We start from the raw sequence: 24,546 nt of genomic DNA, 5'->3' as shown, positions 1-24,546 counted from the left end.
GACTGGGGCACGAACCCGCGTCCCCTGCATCGGCAGGCAGACTCCCAACCACTGCGCCACGTGGGAAGCCCTAGTTTTGATTTTTTAAAATTGAATTTTGTGTTTGTAAATCCTTTAGGTTGTCTTTCCCTTGGGTAAGGTAATAAAACATCTAAGTGCTGAGTCTTGTACATTCTGTAGTTACGTTGAACTTTGGATTTAAATGAGTATTGTTACCATGGTAATTTCACATTTAAATATTTAACCTGAATGGGACAATTTAATAACTATAAGCTATAATTAAGGAAAACGAAAGTGGAGAGTGTGTTTGGCCTCATGCCTCCTCTTTCGTCCTTGGGGACAGTGGATGTGCCTGAGGTTTGGTATATGACTTGCTGGTGCAGTGCCTGGTACCTCATATGTGCCAGTCAATGTCAATTAACATTAGTAATTTCTCAGAGTGGTCCATTTCATTAACATTTCCCCATCTGGTTATAGCATCACTTGTGATTACCATACCTGACAGAGTATACTTTAAAAATTAAGTAACATAAAATCCATAGTGTTTGGAAATCTGAGAAGGTTAATCACTGTAGTGCCTCTTTGAATTTCTTGGCCCATCAGTAGTCTGAGCCATTTCTATAACAACTGTATATGGAAGAGCCAAACTAAGTGCAAAAGAGGCCTGTATCTTCCTGCTGTTTCCTTTAACACTTTTCTTTGGTGCTTTCAGTCTTCCACCAAAAAAAGAAGAAAGAAAAAAAAAAAGGAGAGAAAGTGTGTATGTTAAAATTGGAGAAGTAGCACAAAATACTAGAAGTGAATTTAAAAAGCCAGAGAGGACCAAAAAAAAATGATGAAGGAGGATGGTAGATGTCAAAAGTCAGTATTGTTTAGAGAGAAAGGAAAGGAAATTTTTTGGTCTTAAATAGTAGGATAAAAATTGCGCATTTGGACACTACTAGTTTTACTGAAGCAAGTAGTTCAATGCTCTGTTTAAGAAAATGAAATAAAATATTTAGGTACTGGTAAGATGTCTTAAAATGCATCCTATTTACCAACTTAAATTACTATACCTTTGTGACATTATTCGGTGAAAAGTGAGGTGAAATGGCTATATGAAAAGTATTGAAATGGCAGAATGAACATGTAAGATGTTATTAAGTGGGTCAAGGCTATATGATACAACCAACTCATTATAATGAAAATTAGACAGTGCGATTTTTGTATTGGAACATGCATTTATACTAAGTTTGAAAAAGTCAGGAAAATTCTCTAATTGTATAAACCTCTTTGGGGATGACTAGAAGCTGGGCACACAATTTAATATGTCTTACAAAAAATGAATCCTGAACAGGACCTTTTTTTACTTGAGGCCCACAGCAGGAAGATTAAATTAAAAAAACAAAACAAAACAGTGGAGCAGTGACTTAGATACCATTTATAGTTAAATTATTATCAGAACAGCCAGCTGCATAGGCATTAAAAGGCCTTTGGTTTGATCCAGGTGAACTTAAATTGCTCTTTAAAATTGGAATAGATATGTTAAAAATGTTGGCAGTATTTCTAATTGTTTAACGTAAGAATAGCTATATTCATTGACTACCTGATTTATTTGAAAATATGGTCAGTTAATAGAATAATTTATTTGTTCTTCTTAAAAACTGCACCGAAAGGAAATGACCCTGAACTCAAATCATAACCTTTGGTTAAAAAATAGAAACAATTTTTATTGCCTTCCTAAGGATCATTTAAACACTTCAGCATCAACAAAGAGCTTCTAACGATGGGAGAGGTGATTTCAGAGTCACTGTCACAATGTAGAAATATAGACTGAACACCAGAATATCTATCACGATAATGTGAAGGAGCCTGAATCATAGTTTGGGATTACTAGTTGAGATTATTCATCTCTTCCTCTTCCTACTTCTTTATTATTATAATAAAAAGGCTTTTTTCTCTTTCATAAGTACCTGCCAGACGTTTCTAATGAGATTTAAGATGGATCCTTAAAATCTTTTTCATCACTGTTTTTTCTTGGGTGATTGGCAAATATTGAAAACTTGCAGCTCTGATCATTTCAAATCAATTTATGGGTTAAGTCTCTTTAACTTGTTAAGTATTTATTGAAAAGGAACTTTCAGGTGCTCCACCTATTGGCCCGTTGTCTTATCTGTAGAATTGGGGTGGTAATAATACCTCTCAGATTTGTGAAGATAAATTTGAAAGTGCTTTGTAGTTACTAATTTAAAACGTCAGCCTTAATATTTTGCCTCTACCTGTAATGTCAGATTGTTTATACCTAAGTAGATACTTGTAGCAGGTTAAAACAGCTAAAGCTTCTTTGAAACATAAACATTCCATAACATTGTTGTTTACAGTATTTGCTTACTGAATTTTCTTTTTACTCTAAAAATAAAGTTTAATTAAGGTAGATTAAGTGATATAAGTTCTAAAGCAGTAAAGTGTAAATTTAATGATACGAGTAAATACAAATTTGTAAAACATTCATTTAGGTTTAAGTGTTTTTATTATAAAAAGACATCACAGAGTTATTTTAAGAAGCAAACATTCTGGAATATTTGTGTTTAAAAAAAATCCGACCTGCCAGGAAACTTAGAATCAAGTGCTTGTCTTAACTGACAAATGGGAAAGAAAATCTGAAATGGTGGTGTGTTATCTATTCATAGATGTTTCATATTTCTGGAAACATACTGATCTCTAAGCAGAATTTGATTTACGCTTGTTTTAGGAACACATTTATTCAACAAACGTTTGCGAATCTACTGTGGGACTCTCAGTACTGTATATACTGTATTACTACGGTACTGAGATGATATATTAGCTGCTGTGTCTGCACAGGTGAACAAAGCAGAACCCTGCAAACCAAGGTGTACTTTTGTGCATGAACCTAAAAACCTGAGTTGTTGCTCTTGCTCCGGTAGGATCCCCGGAGCCATGCGGGGTTGGGGGAGCAGCTTTGGGGCCACCGAGCCGTGAGTTATGTGCTCTTTGTGTATTTTTGTTGACTTGGTTCATGTTGGCAAATTATTTTAGGTAAACTTGTTTTCCTCAGTGTTAAAAAATTGCTTTTGAGATAGCTTGGAACTTTTCACCGTCATCATGGGTTCCAGGGTTCTACCTGTGGAGCTCTGTTAAGTCGTGCGATTTGGACTAGTCCTTCCTGTGAGGTGGGGGGGTGGCGAGAGGCTCAGTGAGCCAGTGGGTGCCTGGGCTGTAATGGGCACCCGGGACGAACAGATGCCGTTTCATTGTGAAGGGTGGCCCCTAACAGTCACTCGCTTATGCCGATGATTAGAGCAGAGAGGTCTGAACGAACGCCACGGGAATAAGTGAAAGAACAAAATGCCAAATTTGGGATGCTTTGGGGCTAAAATACGAGTAAGTTTTATACCAGGAAAAGCGATTTGTGGAACTTCAACAGTACGAAAAAAAAATAAAGTTGAAAAAGTTAGTTACTTTATGATGTTTGTTTGTTTACCAGAAACATGATACTCTTGTCAAGTAGGAATCCGTGAAAGCAAGACATTATGCCCATGTTTCTACGAAGAGGCAAATAGTAGAGGAGCTGGTGGATTGATCTTTATTGGTGAATATTTGTGAAGACATTATTTTAAATGGTGTTCATCTTCCCACGCACTGAGGAGACGAGTGCATTTCCTCTGTGTTCTGCAAATGCTGGTGGGAGGGGGAGGTTCCTCCCAGAACAGATGCTCAGAACCCGACCGTGACCAGTACCAGGAGACAGTATCTTTCCTTCAGACATGCATGTCCAAGGCGGGAGAAGCAAGCCTCAAGGTTGAAGGCAGACTCGTTTCTGAGCAGCGTGGCAGGCTTCTCGGCAAGGCGGGACCCACTTTTTCATTCTGCAAGCCCCACCCCGAGGCATTAACGGACAAGAATAAATCTTGACCGTTGGCAGTCTGCAAAAGCTTGGGTCTCCGTGCACCCTTCAGACCTTTCTGCGCGCTTCAGTGTAAACAGGACTGCCGTTTCACCGGGAGGATGAGCGGGGCGTGTGTGGTGGGCAGCACGTTCTCTGGCTCTTTCTCTTCCTGATTTTGCTGCTGTTGTGGGGAGAGAGATGAGGGCGTGCCTTGTGTCTCTGAAGAACCTCCTACTCCCTCCGTTGTTGGGCCCCGGGAAGGGTGGCTGAGGATCGTCGTCTTTTCAGCCTGGTGGGTGCTGCCTCTGGCTGAAGGAGCAGGCAGGGTCCAGTACCCGGCGCTGGGCCCACGCCTCGTTTGCGCTGTCGTGCTGGTTTGTGCCAGAAGAGGTGCTTGCGGCTGTTCTGTTCCTGAAGCGCATCTCCCGGGAACTTAGCGTGGTGGTGGAAGCCTGAGTATGTCCTGAGATCGAGGTTCCAGTCCCGACCATTGTGCTTACCGGGTTGGGATTGTTAGCTACTGACGACTCTCTCCCTGCCTTCTGAACAGCTTTCTAGAGAGAACTGACCACATTCACTGGGATCACACCCTCCGCTCACATCCTTCCCCAGCCTCTTGCTTCTGCATCTGACTGCTGCCACCGCCCTGTGCACTCCTCCTGCTTTGGCTTCCGGGAGTGTACACTCGCCCAGATTTTCTCCCCACCCAGGTCTTCACCTTCTTTTCCCAGCCCCCGAATATCCACACTCCCTGGGCTCTGGCCTTAGTCCCCTGCTTCTCAGTCTCTGCTGCTGAGGCTGCGTGGAGGCAGCAGTGAGTGGTGGCGGGGAGCTTGGCCTCGCCGCCGAGCTGCTTGGGCTCCATCCTCGACGTCCCCTACTGCCTTCCAGCTGCCGCTTCATCCCTCTGCCTGAGTTTCCTCATTCGTAAGAATGGGGTGGTTGTGAGGATTGGGTCAACGCGGAGGTCCAGCCTCAGCACACACCCCCCTGGTGGCACTCAGATCCCAACATCTGTCTACTCGCAACACTTGGCCATGTGAGCACGTGTTGAATGGATATTTTTCCCTCATAAAACTCCGGAGAGGTAGATCTCACAGTTCTCATTCTTCAGACGACGAACCAGAGACCCAGAATAGGTCACTGACTGACTGAGCCATGTGACTAGGTGAGGAGCTGGAGCTCATCCATTGAATGCAGAGCACTCAGACCCTATCACCCAGTGCTGCCTTGTCCCAATGGCTCACTGAGGGCCCTGGGCCCTCCCACCAAGGCACCAGTGGAAGGAGGAGGACGTGCAGTCCAGATTTCACCACTTAGCACTTCCGAGACCTTGGGAAGTCTCTTGAATGCCTAAGCCTTACTTTTTACCATCAGTCAGTAGAGATAGTTAACTCTGCCCTGCCTGTCATTCAGGGTTATTGTGGGAACCAAATGACATAATATCTCTGATAGTACTTGTGCCAAGATGGGTATTTTAATTATGTTATAATTGTCTTGTAGTTTATAATGGTTTAAGACAGTCTGAAGCGAGACTGTCTGGGTTTGAATTCCAATTTTGCCCCTTACCTGACCCCTCTCTGCCTCCGTTTTCTTATCTGCATAAACAGTAATGAGTATTCTTTTTTCTTAAGCTTGTTGTGAGGTTAAGTGAGGTGTCATACATGTAAGTGTTAAGAGCAGGGCCTGGCTCACCATAAGGTTTCCATAGGTGTTCCATGTTGTTGTTACATTTTAATATCTTTTACCAAATGAAAGTTAATGCTTCCAAAAACCCTGACTGAAAGTGGCAGAAACAAATTAAAAATTTTTATGGAAGTTTTGCTCAAGACCATGTCAGGCTTCTGCCCCAAAATTCCAAAATCTGTTTGTTTTTTGTTTTTTTTAATCAGATATTCCTTGATGCTTAAGAGTGTTGGTACTGGTGTACTTGTATGTATTTTAGACCCAAGGTCACCAGTCGAGCTGGCCTTGCCTAATGAAGTACAGAAATGAGATAGCAGTGCAATTCCTTCTGAAGGAACATTGACATGTAAAGGAAGCTGGAAGCTTAGATGATTTATATTAGTATTTTTGGAGAGTAAACTGAAGTTATGATAACTTCATTTCTGGTGTGTTTTTTGGGGGGACTATTAACTTATTTGTGTCATTGCTAGGTTTATTTCTTGACTCTAACATTTTCTCAAAAAAGAACTGAAAACCAATTTTTCACTTTTCATTTTTTCATGTTTACAGATAACATCTAAACTCTTTGCAGTGTAAGTTGTGAAAGCTCTTCATTTAGCGCTGATATTCTTTGGAAGGATTTCGACGTGGCATGCCTTACTTTTGTGCTCTTCACTGTGTTTTGTAGGAAGTCTGCGGTCTTGCAGTTCTTCGGACTGCTTTGGTAAAGTGATGCCGCCGAGGAAAAAGAGAAGACCTGCCTCTGGAGATGATTTATCTGCCAAGAAAAGTAGACACGATAGGTACGTCGCAGAGACGGCGGAACCACATTGATGGCATATGTGTTGAAGAGGCACCTTTCTACCCAAGCCCAGTGTGGGTCTTCTAAGCGTACAAATGCCAACTGGAATATTGTTTTGGTTCTGCCAGGAAAACTTTCAAACTGTAATTTTTCGTACTTACTTAACGTGTGGGCTCATGAAACAAAAACAAGTTAGGTAACCCGAGTTCTTAGAAATTCAAGTTTTATCTCAGTCCATTGAGCCACCAGAGCTGGTGTAGAGTTTCTTTCTTTGCTTTTAAGAGCTTGCCCTCTGTGCCTGTTGAGGACCTCAGGATTGGTATGTATCTCTTCTTTAAGAGGGTCTCACTCACTACCTACAGCCGCAGGAATCCTGTAGCTGCCTTTGCCAGGACCTGGGCTGCATGGCTGGAGAGAGCTGCCTGCACCAAATGCTCTAAGCCTGCCTGGAATATTAGCTGAGCTGACATTTCTTCTCAGAAGAGTGAGCATTTTTTTTGTTAGAAACCATGAAAAACAAGACTGTTGAAACCACTTCTCTTTCGCACAAGTGAACTGTTAATTTTGGTAACTCCCAAGGTCTATTAGACTTGCTTATTTTAGGCATCTTTACTGTTTCGCCCAGATTTTATTAGACATTTTTTGGTTCTTTCTTTCTCTCTCTCTCTTTTTTTTTTTTTTAAAAACAATGAACAAACATCATAGTTTTAATCTTTTCTGCCTTTTCCCATCTTCCTCCATTCTGGCTCTATAGGTCACTTTACTTCACTTATGTGGCCTGAATTGCCACATCGATAAATCAAGGGAATTAGATGAGATTTTTCTGCTGCTTTCTTTAAATAAATTTATTTATTTATTTTTGGCTGCGTTTGGTCTTCGTTGCTGAGCGTGGGCTTTCTCTAGTTGCAGTGAGCAGGGGCTACTCTTCATTGTGGTGCGTGGGCTTCTCGTTGCAGTGGCTTCTCTTGTTGCGGAGCACAGGCTCTAGGCGGGCGGGCTTCAGTAGTTGTGGCACGCAGGCTCTAGAGCTCAGGCTCAGGAGCTGTGGCGCACGGGCTTAGTTGCTCCGCGGCATGTGGGATCTTCCCGGACCAGGGCTCGAACCCGTGGCGGATTCTTAACCACTGCCCCACCAGGGAAGCCCTGAAGCCAGTTTAAAAACTGGTAATTGAGTTGCAGAAGGGTGCGAGGTACTCTCATTGATAGCATTTCATCGGTCACCTAGGGGATGGGGAGCTGTAGCGTTATCCGAGTTTCATTCTTGGTCTTTTTTGAAAAACAACTCTATTTACATACCACAATGTATACGATTTTAAGTGTACAGTTGAGTGATCTTTACGGAGTTGTTGGAGCTGTGCAGCCGTCACTGCATACCAATGTTAGAAGATTCCCATCACCCCAGTTAGAGCCTTGACGCCCATTCACAGTCCATCCCTGTGCTTATTCCCAGCCCCAGGAAACCACAAATTCACTTTCTGTCCCTACGATTTGCCTTTTCTGAACAGTTCATGTCAGTGGTCTTTTTGTGCCTTGCTTCTTTCACTTAGCATAATTTTTTTGAGGTTCATCCATGTAATAGCATGTATTGATATCTTTTTTTTTTTCTGAATGTTATTCCATTGTCCTTTTTTATGTAGAGTATTTTTAAGTGATTCAGTCATTACAGTGTCATATAGAGGTCTCTAGGATATTGACTAGTTACAGACTTTGAGCTGAGATAGGATGTCCAGGCCCAGGGTTGGAGCAAATCTGTTTGAACCCCTGGGCAGTATCCACCTTTGTTTCCAGGTGGGATGGCTACTTTTTATAGAAGAAATACAAAACTGGTGGTTTGCAGTTTCAGTATCTTAATATTTTATAACCATGTTTTGGGGGTTTTCTGGGTATTAAAACCCAGAATCTCTGATCAGCGGTATATACAGATATTCTGGTGAAAGTCTTGATCATGAATAAATGCTCTTTCAAAAAGAATTATACATGATTTTATATTATATGCTATGTAAATAAAAACTGTATTCATAAATGTTTATATAACTATTTAGACAGTTTATATATAAATACTCATAATTTTTCTATCAAAATCACTATTTTAAAAGTACTGCTGCTTCTCCCCTCCCCAAGTAGGGCCTATCTTGGTTCTCAGCCCTGTGTCATCAGGAAATAAGGAATGCCTGCCAAGGGTCACAGTGTTGGCAGGAGGAGGCTGCTGTGCTTGCTGACTCAGTTCTCCAGCTTATGTGTCTGTTTCCACAGTGCTAGGGCATGATAGGAGAAGGGCAGAAGCCAAGGATTCTCTGTACTTCATTTTCCTGAGGTTTTTTTCCTGGAGGCTTGGACATAATTTGATGTTTCTTTTTATTTGCTTGACAAGTTCCTTGGAGGTGTCTGATACTGCCAGGTTCTTCCTTAGACCATGTGCTGCCCAGCCTGACTCGTATGGCACGGGAGTCAGGAGAACTTGATGCAGAGACATGAGTGAGTCCTAGGGTCACCAGTTGAAGAAACACCATCCACATTTCTTGCTGTATCACTAGTGTTCTGTAGTTAGTTCTGGCTAGAGAGGTAGAAAGGAGTATATTAAATACTTGTTCTCTTCAGTTTTTACTGATTATTTGTTCATCAGAGAAAAACCTGTATTAAGTGCTTACCATTTAATTTTATATTGGGTGTGACTGTGTTTAAAACTATAGTTATAAAAGCTGAAGCTTCCAAATGCAAGAAGTGAAATATTTTAAATATACATGAAATACTGACTGAATAGACGTTTGGTTGGGTAAAAGAATAAAAACTATTTGCTACTTTAAAAAACTCAGTATCTTTACTTTAAATAACTTAAAACCCCTTTCTTGATTTCTAGCATGTATAGAAAATATGATACAACTAGAATAAAGACTGAAGAAGAAGCCTTTTCAAGTAAAAGGTGCTTAGAATGGTTCTATGAATATGCAGGTAGGTAATCATTTATATCATCTAAGACTGAGCCTCATAAAAATAAGGAGTGCCTTAGAGGAGATTAAAGAATTAAAAAGGAGTACTTTTCGAATTTGGGGTGGTCTGTGTGTGTGTGTGTGTGTGTGTGTGTGTGTGTGTCTCTCCCTGTTTTCGGGAGGGAACACAGTTGAAACAAATCACCAAATGTCCTATTTATAGCCAGCAGCTAAGCCAAAGAATTCAGAACACTAGAAGGGAACTGAAAAGATGAAATGTACTTGGGAGAAATACTTTGGATTGCTAGGAAACCTCTTGAGAATGCTGGTAATGGGTGACTATTTGGTTTATGCATCCAAGTTAAAATAAGCTTTGCTGCTTTGAACCTTTATGTAGCGCAATGGAATTTCTTACATTGTGTCTCTATTTTGAAAGATCATTTGGCAGACAGTGTTTGTTTTGTCATTTAAAATGTCTTAAATCCAATCCCATTTTTGCAACTTATTATAATTGGTTGGATAATGTAATACTGAAATAAAGGGTTGGTTTGTTTTTGTGGCTGTGTATGTGTAAAAAAGGGGGAAAGAAAAATTTTCAGACAAGTTTGAACTGAGGGCTCTTTTACCTTTCCTCTTCCCCACCATATTTCTGGCCCTATCATAACTTATCAACTTGACAGTTCCAGTGACCTTCAAACCAATTTTCTTGACATCAGTCTTTACTCCCAATCAGGTTCTATGTGTTTCTTGTTGTATTATTTGAAAAAATAAAATAAAATAAACTGAACAGATCATACATGTCATTCCCTAACAAGCCGCTGCACCCTTGCCCCCCACTTAAAAATCCCTGCTACCTATAGGATAAAAGACAACTAACTCAGTGCCATCCCTTTGCCTGGAGTGTTTTTCTCTACTTTTCCATATGACAAGCTGCAATGCACCTCTTCGCTTACTTTGTTTAATAGCCTTCTTTGTACTCTTACAGGAAGGACATTGTTCATAACTGGTTTTGATACCCTTTTATTGGGTATCAAAATGAGGATTCCTCCTGGGGCCAGTGTGTTCCCCCTACCCCTACCCTACCCTTTTTCTGATAAAAGTCTCGCCCCCCTGGCCACAGAGATTGTTCCAGGGGCTGCCAGGTAGCCCAGGTCAGGACAATCAGATAAAATTTCCTAGGGTTTTCAGATTGAAGCTGGGAGAAGAGCATCTTTCTCTTCTGGTGGTAGACTTGAAAGGATGCGATCCTGATTCCTGTAGTTTTTTGGATTTTTGTGAGCTACCCCAATATCCTTCTAGTGAATTCTCTTTCATTACTTGAAGTAGTTTGAGCTGGATTTTGTTTGCAGGGCACAGACACATGGTACAGACACTTATACAGTATTAGAATTTATCTGTTTTCATGTCTAGGTCTTGAGAACATGCATCTCTTGAAGACATTTTGTGAAAGTGGTTAGCACGTTTCCAGGTGTTCAGTACTTGGGTCTGAATGATGGAACATTTTCTCATGTTCATATCACTTTGATTATGAAGATCTCTTGCTTTCTCATATTGGTTCACATTTATTGCTATGAAATATATTATAAAAAGGAAAGTTTAGGGCTTCTCTGGTGGCGCAGTGGTTGAGAGTCTGCCTGCCGATGCAGGGAACACAGGTTCGTGCCCTGGTCCGGGAAGATCCCACATGCCGCGGAGCAGCTGGGCCCGTGAGCCATGGCCGCTGAGCCTGCGCGTCCGGAACCTGTGCTCCGCAACGGGAGAGGCCACAACAGTGAGAGGCCTGCGTACTGCAAAAAAAAAAAAAAGGAAAGTTTAAACAGAAAAAGTATACTTAATCCCACCACCATAGCACAGCTATTTTGATATTTTTGTGTCTTCCTTTATAAGCAAATATGAATTTTTCCATAGTAAAAAACCACACTTCTGTTTTCTTTTAAAAGGAAGCAAGGTACAGTTTTCCTTCTTGTTTGCTTTTCTCTGGCTCAGAAAGGTGACATTTGGGATAAAGATTAAGCCACATTCTTTAGGTTCCTTGAGGGCCCTGCCAGGTGGTTCCTTGGGATTTCATCACTGTGAGAAGTTTATGTGGGTGTGGCTATCCCTATTTTTATTAATGCCCCCCCCCTTTTTTTTTTGCTTTTTTTGTATTTTATCAGGGAAAATAGCTTGAAGTTGAGAACAACTGGCACCTGCTTTCTTTTTTTTTAAATTAATTAATTAATTTATTTTTGACTGCATTGGGTCTTCGTTGCTGGGCGTGGGCTTTTCTCTAGTTGCAGTGAGCGGGGGGCTACTCTTCCTTGTGGTGCACGGGTTTCTCATTGCGGTAGCTTCTCTTTGTTGTGGAGCACTGGCTCTAGGTGTGCAGGCTTCAGTAGCTGTGGCACGCGGGCTCAGTAGTTGTGGCTCGCGGGCTCTAGAGTGCAGGCTCGGTAGTTGTGGCGCACAGGCTTAGTTGCTCCGCGGCATGTGGGATCTTCCCGGACCAGGGCTCGAACCTATGTCCCCTGCATTGGCAGGTGGATTCTTAACCACTGCGCCACCAGGGAAGTCCTCATTTTTTAATATCCCAACTACATGAATAAAAACTGAAGATAAGTATTATTCAAGAAAAATGCATGGCGAGAAGTCCCTGGAAGGTTGTGCTCTGGGCAAGTCTGTGGGAGCAGACAGTGAGGCCGTGGGCCCCCTGTGCTAGGGTGAGGGCCTGCCCCCCTCGCTGTGCTCGTGTTCCCTCGGAGAGAGCCATCTGCTTTTGGTTGACTCCCTGCACTGAATCCGGAGAGCAGTGGAGGGTGGTAGGGGCCTTGGTGCTGCAGTTGTGCTACACAGATGGACCTTAGTTCTTTCCAGAGTCCTCAGTTCCACCCTTGCCCTGTCCTCTGCACTCTGTCCTCTGCACTCCTTTAGCCTGAGCCCAGCTCCTCTCAGCTCCTGCCTGGCCAGTTAGTCCCAGCCCTCTTTTGCACATCCTGTGATGCAGCCTCTCACCTTTTTAAATCCCTGTCAACTCAGTTTCTGATTCTCAGAGATTTAATAAATGAAATGCTCTCCACTGGGGCTCTTGTCCTGTTCTCTGTAGTTATAGGCTTACTCCCTTTTGTACTTTGGTACTTGAGTCCCCTGTGACTTTAGAAGGGATTGCTGGGGGCAAGATTGGGGGACTGTCTTATTTAGACCTCTGTCTGAAACTGGAATCCCATTTCTTTTCATTAAAATAACCAGTTTTACATAAATGATTTATCTAATAACTTCCACTTTCTGAAATATATCTAAGAGTAAGAGATGAGACCAGATACACAAGTGCCAACATTTCAGAGTCACACTAAAGCTCACACACGTAGGTCATAAAAGTTCTACAAATCCTGACTGTAGGCCCTTCATCTCTACTTTCGATTAGGTTCTGTAGCAGAATTGTTTCTTGGTTTACCCAAGTGAGATTTGGGACCAGGAGCAGGTGCTAAGTGACAAAGGAGACAAAGGTTTTGCTGACAAAGGTTTCTTGGCAAAGGAGACAGCGTGGCCCCGTTTGCCCCAGAGATGCAGCCTGGTGTGATTATGGAAACTCTGCCATGAGCATCTTGGGCTCTCATGAAAGGGTTAAGTATATTTAGTTAGGGGCCCCTGCTTAAAATGGCAGTGAAAGTGGGAGGACCACTTTTTTCTAGATTATTGTCAGTACATCTGCCTTCTAAATGTACCTCTAGTATCTTTCACCAGGGCATTCTATAGCTTTTAAACCATCTCCCTCAAACCCACTTTTAATCCACTTTGTGTTAACCAGTGGCCTATTTATTAGATTCAGATTGTTCAATTCTGCAGGTAAAATGATAAATCTAGTGTAAATATACCCATAATCCCAATGAAAAATGTGATTACAAAGAGATCTAAATGTGTACATGGGAATGGTAATGAGAAAAAAGGAAAAGTTGTTGTAGATATCAGGATTATGGGTAGCCTTTAAGTAATGTTGACTGATAAACTATATTTAATATTTTTAGGATAAAATATTAAAGTAATATGAGTCATGCCATTGCAGATCATATTGTTAAAACCTTGCTCTTTTCAAATACACAGGTGCATGTGTATATAAGTAACATGACAATGGCACTGCATAACATGTGGGAAAAAGAAAAAAGCATGGCTGACGTAATGTTTACCACTGCCCAGTGTACCTCAGCCACCCTTTGAGGGCCTGCTACTTGCCACGCTCTGGTGTGTGGATGACAGAAGCACTGTACTCAGAGCTTATTTTCTGGTGGGGCAAACAGACAAACAAGTGAGAAGCATCGTCATTGTAACGAGCATTGACAGGGATAGGAGGCCAGGTTGGAGGGGGTGTGAGTCGGACAGCCAGCTGGGAGGCCCCAGGGCCCTGTGCACAGGCAGGGGAAGGGCAGGTGGCTTGCCAGGCTCAAGAGTAGGTTGCAGTAAATGAGCTTTTTTAAATCACGAAGAACAGAAGCCAAAGACAAAAATTTTTTTAAGATTATAAAGTACCTTTTTTTTCCTCAGCTCTGTGCAACCACCTGCCAATGAGTCCTATCAGTAGATACCAAAGAGTCATCTGTTCCTACAACCAAACCTCTTAGCAAAATAGTAATACATGGATACTTCCATGTGAGAATAATTACTCTTTAATGTCACAGCCTAAATACTTTATAGTAGTGGAATGAGGAAAAGAACGATGAAACGTGGTATACACACACACACATAGTCACCTGCAGGGGGGTAATGTAAAGTATGTCAGCTAGGTGCTCTCACAGGAAGATTATCAGACACAGTTGGTGAAAAAAGCAAGGTGTAGAATTATAGGTACAGTATGAACCCATGTGTATAGATAAACAAAATCAGGGCTGCATTTCACTATATATTTGCACATACATAAATACACAGCAAAAAGGTCTGGGAGGATACATGCCTGTCTCGTAAGGAAAGGAAGAAGGCAGCCTTTCTCTTTTTACTCTGTTTTACTTGGACTCCTTTATTTGAACATTTCACTGTGTGAATGTCTTCATATGTCATTTGTGTAATATACACATGAGTGCCCACATGCGGGGCTGTGCACACTCAAACCCAAGTGATAAAATGCTCACTGTATTTTCATTTGAGTCAAGAATGAGATAAAGATGCCCACTCTCACTCTTCTTATTTGCCATTGTTTTGGGAGTTATTAACTAATGCTGTTAGGTAAGAGAAAGAAAGAAGGGGCATGAATACAGGAAAGGAGGATGCAAAAATGATCATTCATTGAAGGTGAAATGATTGAATTGTTATGTACCTGGAAAGCCAAAGAGAATTGCCTGAAAAACTTAGCAACTAAATAAATATGGATATATATTCTGCAGGTAGAATTTATAAAATGGCTTATTTGGGGAAGGGTTCTTAAAGAAATTCTTTTATTTATTTATGGGCTCTGTAGTTTGCGGCACGTGGGCTCTCTGGTTGAGGTGCGTGGGCTCGGTAGTTGTGGCATGCTGGCTTAGTTGCTCCGTGGCATGTGGGATTTTAGTTCCCTGACCAGGGATTGAACCCATGTCCCCTGCATTGGAAGGCAGATTCTTTACCACTGGACCACCAGGGAAGTCCCAGAAATTCTTTAATAAGTGGTCGTCTCTGGGGAGTAGAGAGAAGTTAGGGGGAAACTTTTGCTTTTTTAACATTTTTATTTTCAGTTTTACTTTTTTTTTTTTTTTTTTTTTTTTTTTTTTGCGGTACGCGGGCCTCTCACCGTTGTGGCCTCTGCCGTTGTGGAGCACAGGCTCCGGATGTGCAGGCTCAGCGGCCATGGCTCACGGGCCCAGCCGCTCCGTGGCATGTGGGATCTTCCTGGACTGGGGCAGGAACCCGCGTCCCCTAGCATCGGCAGGCTGACTCTCAACCACTGCGCCACCAGGGAAGCCCTCAGGTTTACTTTTAAATGAAATTTTATATCATGTTCATGTATTAATGTTGCCCAAAAAACTAAGTTAAAAATTAAGTAAACTTTTATTTGATTTTCCCTCCATAATCAAGATAAAAAAATTAAGAATTCATAGAAAAACATGTAAACTAAAAGGAGAAGAAAGAAAGTCCCAGAAAAAGGTAACAGATTTGAATATGTGAAATAAAACTCTTTGTAACAAAGTAGCACATTTGTGATTAAAAGGAAAACAACACGTGCAGAAAAAGTATTTGCTCTGGCTAGATTATGTGGAAGAGCCTGAGTTTGGACTTCAGGGGGAGCCAAGGATTAGAAGCAGAAAAGTGACACGAGACTGTCCAAGGTGATTTTAATGGTCATCCTTTGTTGAGAACAACCACCTTACACTTTTATTGTGATCTGGTTATTACTGTATTGAAATTACTCTTATGCTTTGTCTCCCTTCCTGGAGGGCAAGGACCATGGATTACTCCTCTTTAGCCACTTCTACAGTGCATCGCTCCAGGGTGTGCCCAGTAGATAATATTTGAATGAAACTGAGACATTTTCAGATGGTGGATCCTGCTTGTCTTGGCAGCTTGCTAGATCTGAAGGCTATGGAAGATTGTAGAGTGATTCTTGTGTGGTCCAGTGGCTAAGACTCTGTGCTCCCGATGCAGGGGGCCCAGGTTCGATCCCTGGTCAGGGAACTAGATCCCACACGCTGCAACTAAAGATCCCGCATGCCGCAAGTGAAAGATCCCGTGTGCCACAACTAAGACCCAACGCAGCCAAATAAATAAATTGTTTTTTTTTAAAAAAAAGAATAAATAGCTCTTACACTTGAGGAACTTAGAAGGAAAGGTAGATGAGTTGGGACTTAATGCAAATGTGAGAAAAGCATTCCTAGCATTGCACGGGGTCACACAAGACTGCCTGACCCAGCCTCCGCTGCTGGGGGTGGGGAGATTGGGAGGACTGCCTGTATGGTTCCTGTCTTAAAGATTGAAGAAGCTGGCATGGGAAGATGGGGGGAGGGGAGAGGGAGATGGGCTGAGGCCACAAAGAGTTAGTACTGCGTTGGGTATGTGTCAGGATGTGTGTGCATAGCAAACAATGGGTAGGTGTTTCTGGATCTTAATTTTTATTCATTCAGCAATATCTATTTGATTCTTTCATTTCCAAGAAACTTGATATGAAGGTGGAAAGCTATGAGGCTGAAGAGGAAGGGGCGCAGTAGATCATAGAGAACCTTATTTGATATGCCAGAGACTTTGGACTTTATCCATAGGTAGTAGGGAACTTAAAATCGAAGGAGTTTGTGTTTGAGGTGGACCCTCCAGGTGGCTTTGTAAGAGATGGGTCCGGGGGGGATGAGCCTCTGGAATTAGGGAGATCCTGAGGAGACTGCTGTGGTCATCTAAGTGAGAGAATGACATCTGAACAGGTCAGTGCCGTTAAGAAATATTTGGAAAGTAAAATTGGCAGCACACTTGGTAACTGATCGGCTCTGGAGAATGTAGGAGAAGGGGGGACTCCAGGATGATGCCTCCGTTTCTGTTTCTTGTGGTGCCCCCGTTGAGACGCTACAGGAGGATAATCTCAGCTACCACAGAGAAGCCACATAAAACAAAGATTGACTGTGTCTACTGGATGTGGCGGTTAGGAGTTTATTGGTGACCTTGGCCAGAAGAGTTGCAGTGGAGGGAGATGAGCAAGAACCAGATTGCAGTGGTTGAAGCACGAATGGGGGCTACAGTAGAGCTGGGACATGTGGACAGTTCTTTCAGGAAGAAACAGAGATAATGTGGAATGTGAAGAAAGGGGTTATTGCCTTGTCTAGAACAAAAAGACTGCTTGGTTTTTTTTCTGTGTAAAAGAAACAATTGTGTTATCTCCCAATTAATTTTAAAAAGAATATTAGGTGGTTCTTTGCTGTGTTTCCAAAAATTATTGTATGTGTTGAAATTATTACCGAAATAAGAATAGAGATTTAAGCTACTTTAAAGAACAGGAATTGAATGCCTGTAGCCTTATCTTTAGACATAAATTATGTGTACATCTATCCACAGGTTGAAGGACTTGGCCATAAACTGACTTAAATGACTGTGCAGAACAGAATCCTTCAAAGATAGAACTGAAATTCTAGAATATTTTTCAATATATTCTTGGTGCTTTCTTTCTTCAGAAAGGATTTATGGTCTTTAAGTGTTATTTGATCTAGGTTTACTTTAATAATAAGTATTTTAGAAGTATAATACTATAGTAGTAAGAGTGTATGTACATGGTTAGCTTAATTTCTATAAATTGCATTTCACCACAGGTACTGATGATGTTGTAGGTCCCGAAGGCATGGAGAAATTTTGTGAAGACATTGGTGTTGAACCAGAAAATGTGAGTCTAACTTACTAATTTGGGTAGATCAGTTGATCTGACTTTGTCTCTTGGCAAATAAAGCAACAATGAAGAAGTAAGGGTGCATTAGTTTTTATGAGGCAATCTAAGAAATAAGTTCCAATTCTAAATTGGTTTGTAAGCAAAAATTTTTTTGCAATTGGTATGGTGTAACTACAGTCAGTCATTTTTTTCTCACATTTAATTTCTTGTCTCTAAAAGGTACAGTAATAAAGTAATTAAGCTAGATGTTTAAAAAGTGGCGTGGGCATGTGTGCCTACCATGACGGCTAACTGGGGACTGGGGGACTTGAGGGCTTTCATAAGGGTTTTGAATAGGTTATAATTAAAAAGGTTTTTTCACAGCTCCTTCACTTCCAGTTGAATTTAACTCAGAAAGTGATTGCTTTTTAGTGTAAAGCCCCTAAGTATTTCCTTTAAAACATTTACTTAGAAATTTTTTTATATGCTTCATTATTTTTGCATAATTCTTACCATCATATTATTTTTGAATATTTTTTCCTATTCCCACATCTGTCTTACTGCAAAATGAACCATTATACAAATGCTCTGACTCATTAACTATGCAGTTTAATATTACGTCGGCCTCCAATTTAACAAATACCTCTTATATCCTAAATGAATTTATGCTCTGGAAGAGCTCTCAAGGGATCATCCCTTTCATTCAGACTGTTGGTGAGATATCTGGTACCCATGCATATCATGCTCTTCGAGACTTCACACTTTATTCTTTAAAAAAATGTTGTTGGGCTTCTCTGGTGACGCAGTGGTTAAGAATCCGCCTGCCAATGCAGGGGACACGGGTTCGACCCCTGGCCCAGGAAGATCCCACATGCCACGGAGCAACTAAGCCTGTGCACCGCAACTACTGAGCCTGCGCTCTAGAGCCCTTGGGCCACAACTACTGAAGCCTGTGTGCCTAGAGCCCATGCTCCACAACAAGAGAAGCCCGCGCACTGCCACAAAGAGTAGCCCCCGCTCACAACTAGAGAAAGCCTGTGCGCAGCAATGAAGACCCAGCGCAGCCAAAAATAAAAACAAACAAATTAATTAATTTAAAAAAAAATTTTTGTTACCATTTCTATGCCTCCATCCTCCCCACTCCCCCCACCCCCAGTAACACTGTAAATTTTCTAAAGAGCCTTTGGACTGTCTTTAACTTACTACATGGATTTTAGTCTTGTATTTTTATTTTAATGTAATCTAGTTCAGGTGTCTTGATAAATTATTGGGTTTGGTACAGAGGTTTGGGAACAGCTGGGTCAGTAGTATTTTGCCTGATCTAGTCCATAGCCTAGTCATAGACGGACAAAAACATTTCACCGACTTTAAGAAGGAAGTTTTCTGACAGGGGCTGGGCCAAGGTTGGCAGTGTTTTCTGGACAGTAGTGTAAAAGGGGCGGGAGTGAGCTGGGCCTGAGAGGAGATCCAGAGGTTCCACCCAGGGGACAGTAATCAGCATGTGATCAGAGGGGTGGGTAGCAGGGCCCAATGGTGGGGAGGCTGGGAGGCATCGGGCCGCCAGTGTGAGAGGGATCAGGTGGGCATCTACTCTCAGGACCAGAAAGGCCTGTTGGGTGTGAGGAGTGCTGACACTGATTCTAACCGAGAAAACAGGGAGGCCCAGCTCTTTAGAGTTCCTCAGCCCCAAGTACCAGTACTCAATAAAAAATAGCTACTGTTATTATCGTTTTTTGGCAATTATGAGTCTTTGGTTCTCTATTTCTGTAGCAGTAGAAATAGTCTTGAAATGTTGAATCACATAGAAGACTGAACGACTGAGTTCAGACTATTATTCCAAAGAATTGATTCCTGTACTTCAATTCTAAGATGCCACTAATAGAATTTTTATTATTTTATTCATCACTAAAAAGGAAAAATGTTAAGTAAATTCTGATAAGCCATCAATTGTGGATACATCCCAATTCCAGAAATTGTTTGAAAAACCAGCACAAAAATAGTTTTTTAGAGGCTTGTCTGCATTGATGAGTGAGCGCTTTAAAGTATTTAAAACCCTCACCTTGCCTGATATTTATAGCTTATGAAATTTAAGCAGGCTTGTAAAATTCAGTTCAACTTCCATTTACTAAGGTAACAGCAAAATCCTTTAAGTAGCTAGCTTCCTTATTAGCTGTGCTAGGGAAAGTTCTATTTGTGTAAAGAAGTACCCATTGTGAATATCTGCTTTGGCTGTTTGGCCACATTACATGCATACTTGTATGTATGTTCCTTTACCATAACTGTTTTTTTTTTAACTTAACAAGTATTTATGTGGAATTTTTAATCCTTCTAATAGAGGATTGAGTATAGATAATGTTTGAGAACATACGAAGTTTGAATTAGAAAATATGTAAATAGATACATAGGAGTCAGAATTCCAAGAAAAGCTGAGGGATGAGGAGAAAATCCACTAATGGGTGAATAGTTTGAAGAACATGTAACGCCTTCTTTTTGGAAAATCCTTCCTATTAGGCCCCTGGTCTCTTAAGTCACCATTTTCTAACCAATTTAACAATCATGTTTTGTGGTGACGTGCATAATATGTAGAAAAACTGGTTCACTTATCAGTTCTAGTTATCTACCTAGTAATCTGGATTTTTAAAGTGTAAAAAACCTAGTGACTTAAAAAAAATGGGTAAGTACTGACTGAATTGGTATTTGATTGATAGATCCTAGAGATTTACTGGGTTCTCACTGATACTAATCTCCAAAGTAGAAAACCATAAAGTCAGCACCAAGAGAAAGCTTTGCATTACTCTTCCAGTTATAAATGAAACAAAGCTGGAGATTTTTAGTCTACAAAGGAGCTCATTGGCAGTTGAAAGGACAGACCTTCTGAACCTCCTGAATGCTGTTGTTCTGGAGTCCTTCATGTGCCTTTTGGCTCTCAGGGCCTAATTAAATCATCTAAAGTGATTTCTGAGTGGCTGCTTGCCTCATTATGGTGGGGAGTGTTATGCTTTTATTTTGCATTTTGTTGTTGTTTGGGATTTTAAAAACTTTGGTTCTGTTACAAAAAATAATATAAGGCAGGTGCGAAATTGTATTTGTATTTTTTGATTCATTTTCAGGGATAACAGCCTAAAAATATGTTGATGCTCTTTTTAAAAAAAATTTTTATATTGGAGTATAGTTGATTTACAGCATTGTGTTAGTTTCAGGTGTACAGCAGAGTGATTCAGTTGTACACATACATGTATCTATTCTTTTTCAGGTTCTTTTCCTATGTAGGTTATTACAGAATATTGAGTAGAGTTCCCTGTGCTATACAGTAGGTCCTTGTTGATGATCTGTTTTATATATAGTAGTGTATATATGTTAATCCCAAACTCCTAATTTATCCCTCCCCGCCCCCGCCTTTCCCCTTTGGTAGCGGTAAGTCTGTTCTCTGTGTCTGTGAATCTGTTTCTGCTTCATAGATAGGTTCATTGGTGTCATACTTTAGATTCCATATATAAGTGATATCATATAGTATTTATCTTTCTCTGTCTGACTTACTTCACTTAGTATGATGATCTCCAGGTCCATCCATGTTGCTGCAAATGGCATTATTTCATTCTTTTTTATGGCTGAGTAGTATTCCATTATCTATATGTACCACATCTTCTTTCTCCATTCATCTGTTGATGGACATTTAGGTTGCTTCCGTGTCCTGGCTTGCCTCATTTTTTTATGTTATGTCACCGCGATTCCTTTCACTGTCACCACCATCTGACCCATTTGGGCACATGGATTGTAGTTTAATGGTTTGGGGCAGTTCTTCTGTTAGTTGAAATGAAGCATTTAGGTCCTGGGTAAAGAAATCAGATTAACTGCCAAATGCAGAGTGTGCTAGTCCCTGGCCAACTGTATACAGAGACATTTATTTTCTTCCCATTGCCTTCTTTTTTTTTATTACAACAAATGGACATATAGCCATTCAGCAGTGTATGTGTGAGCTCCACTTTTGTACTCGGGTTCCCTTTTGTGTGAATGACTGTCCAGAGATAGCCAGCCTTGCAGAGTGGCAAAGCTTCCTAGGACAGTCCTAGGAAGGCCCTGTCCCTCTTCTTTACCTCTCTAGGAGTGGCATACTTTCTTTTTTAGTTACCCCTCACCTGGTCTTGGGTCTTTGAGGTAGACAGGATGGGAGAGCTTCCTCCTCATCCCCCAATCCAGGCAGCCTCAGCTCTGTCCCTGTGTAAGAGCCCCGGAGAGCTTGCAGTTGGAGGCATCTTGGAAATGTAATTTTGTCTTTTATACCTTTAGGTATTTATTAAACTCACCATCACTGTCTCGGTGCCACCTTTTCTCTAAAGCAGCTGAGTGAAAAAGTGACGAGCGGTGCCAAAAACCCGAGTTGTCACAGTTCCTCATGTCTGCACAGTTTCAGAAGATGCACTGAAAGCAAGGGTGGCGCCCCACTGAGAAGTGATTGAGTGATTGTCCGCTGATCCTGTGCTCATTGCAGGCACAGTGCTATCGAAGTGGAGTGTTGTACTACTTTAAAATCATTTCCCCAGTGTATGTAGTTGAACTCACAAACATTGAGTCCACTGTCCGTGTCCCACCACCTACTGTTTGGGTTTTTAACACTCTGTTCTGCACCTCACTCTTTTCATTTTCACTTAATAAATCTTGGAAACTGTTCCATATTTGTACCGTTGGCTCCACTTCATTTGTCTCAGTGGTGACATAGTATTCTTTTGTATGGAATGTGTTTAGCAAAGAAGTATTTAAGTGGTCCCTTATTAGTAGATGTTTGGTTGTTTTCAGTCTTTCGCTACTACAAATAGTACCGTAGTCAGTCTTGTTGACTATACAGCTTTGTGTATATGTGCAGGTGTGTCTATGAGATAACTTTCCATAGGTGGAACTGCTGGTTTCAGTTTTGATACATACTGCAGAACTGCCCTCGGGAGAGGTTAATGGCTTTGCACTTCCACCATCAGGCATCATAAGAAGTCATGTTTCTCCAAACCCTTGTCAGCAGACTGAATTATCAAACTTTTAGATGTTTGCCAAACTCATTTTTGAAGTTACCTTGTTCATATTTCAGTGACTAAACTACTGTGAACCGAAGCATTTGGCTGATGTTAATGTATTTAACTACTGAGGTCTGTCCTCCTTATTTGATTGGTCTTTCTGCTTTGTTTTGTTTTGTTTTTGTTTTAAACAGGTAGTTATGCTCGTCCTAGCTTGGAAATTGGATGCACAAAACATGGGTTATTTTACTCTACAGGAATGGTTAAAAGGAATGACATCTCTACAGTAAGTCCTGAGGCTACCTTGGGGCAAGGGTGGGGGGCGGGTGTCCTTGCCCTCCCCTGACTGCCTGCTTCCCCCCTGGGGTCTCGTCGAGCCTGGCTTGGGTGACTGGAGGACCGCCAGGGGATCTGGGCAGGCTTCACCTGTGCATAGGTGTGAAGACCAAGCCCCATTTTCCTGTGATGAGGAGGGCTATAATGGATAAATTTTAGAAATTAAAGTTTTTATATAATGTATATCGTTTATTTTAGTATTCTTCTAAGGTAGCTCAATAGAAATAGGCCGTCCTTTTCTCATATATGTGAGCCACGTATATAACTTAAAATTTTCTAATACCCACATTTAAAAACATAAAAAGAAACAGGTAAAATTTATTTTAATATATTGTACTTAATCCAGAATATCCAAAATATTATCATTCCAACATGTAACCAATATTTTTAAAAGCTGTTTTACCTTCTTTTTCATATTGAATCTTGAAAATCTGGTGTATATTTTACATTTATGGTACATCTCAACCTTCATTAGCTGCATTTCAGGTGCCCAGTAGCCACATGTGTCTAGTGGCTACCGTATTGGACAGCGCAGGTTTAAAATCAAAGTATTAGCATCTGATTTATAATTAGTGAGAAAAGTTGAGTAAAGTATAACTTGTAAGTAAAGATGTTCAGTATCTTTTATTTGATACATTCTGATATTAGCTTTGGGCAAAGTTAGAACTTCATTACTCTAGTGATTAAAAAATAATAATAATAAAGATTCTGTTTATGTTAACTGGGCCAGAATTGAGGGGAAAAAAAGTCAGTGGTTTTATGTGTTCACTTCGTGCTTACATGCATGTGTGTCTGTGCGTGTGTGTTTACATGTGCGTGCTTGCTAAGAGTTTCACTCAAGAAACAAATTGTCATTCTCTGTTACTCATTGAAAGATACACTTGAGGTGGATGATGAAACATTTCAAATGATACTTGAAGAGGAAGTGCTAATTCTTAATATAGTAACTGATCTAAAGTACTTGAATGGCTTTTCTTTTTCCTTTAACTAGGAATAATAGACTTCAGTTTTTACTGGATTAAAATTGGAATTGAAATGGTTTTATGGTTTTATTTAAATAATTTTGTAATTTGTCAACTTTCAATATCATTGTCCCTTTGTCATTGGTAACAGTGCTTCATTTTCGTTGTGCTCTAGTAGTTTTATGAGGCCTGTTCACTGTTCTTTCATTTGAGCCTCACGGCTACCTAGGCAGATCAGGCTTTACCCTGCACATTTTACAGATGGGGAAACTGAGGCTTAGAAGGGCTATGTGATTTGTGAAAGAAAGTGGTAGGATGGGAGGAAAACCTAAGACTTCTGATTCTTCAGTCACATTCTTCCTCTGACAACTATTGTCTGATGACAAGTGCGTTTTAGGTAAAAGCCAAATCACCCTTTTACAGATTCGCTTTCCTCTTAGCACGCCCTAGAATTTTAGGGTTAAGTCTCTGGAATCTCTTAAAATTGTGTATGTCATGTTGGGAAACACCTCCTTACAATTCTCAGCCTACCAACTCCTGTATTGTTTTCCGTGCTGCCTCCCGGATAGAGCACGTGATGGCTGCTCCTTTTTAAGTATCCTTGTAACGATGAATGCACAGCCAAATCAAGATTTTATTCGTGGCTTTAGAGAAGGCACCATCAGCATTTCTTCAGGCACAGTTTCA

The 24,546-nt window shown here is 41.0% G+C and overlaps 1 protein-coding gene across 5 annotated transcripts in view; it reads left to right on the top strand.

Moving 5' to 3' along the window:
* The window catches only part of DCUN1D4 (defective in cullin neddylation 1 domain containing 4), a 65,913-nt gene that overhangs the window by 18,819 nt on the left and 22,548 nt on the right, over positions 1-24,546 (top strand). For 4 of the 5 annotated variants that reach the window (XM_007107859.4, XM_024131958.3, XM_028491853.2 and 1 more), the window contains exons 4-7: positions 6,240-6,354; positions 9,211-9,302; positions 17,506-17,576; positions 22,756-22,847. In XM_007107859.4, coding sequence (XP_007107921.1) covers positions 6,240-6,354; positions 9,211-9,302; positions 17,506-17,576; positions 22,756-22,847 — 370 coding nt within the window. Of the gene's footprint in view, positions 1-3,527; positions 3,590-6,239; positions 6,355-9,210; positions 9,303-17,505; positions 17,577-22,755; positions 22,848-24,546 lie in introns of those variants that run through there. The other variant, XM_028491855.2, reaches the window with a different exon arrangement.

The sequence above is a fragment of the Physeter macrocephalus genome, chromosome 7, assembly GCF_002837175.3.
Source record: "Physeter macrocephalus isolate SW-GA chromosome 7, ASM283717v5, whole genome shotgun sequence".
Taxonomy (NCBI): domain Eukaryota; kingdom Metazoa; phylum Chordata; class Mammalia; order Artiodactyla; family Physeteridae; genus Physeter; species Physeter macrocephalus.
This window is presented reverse-complemented; position numbering and strand designations above follow the sequence as displayed.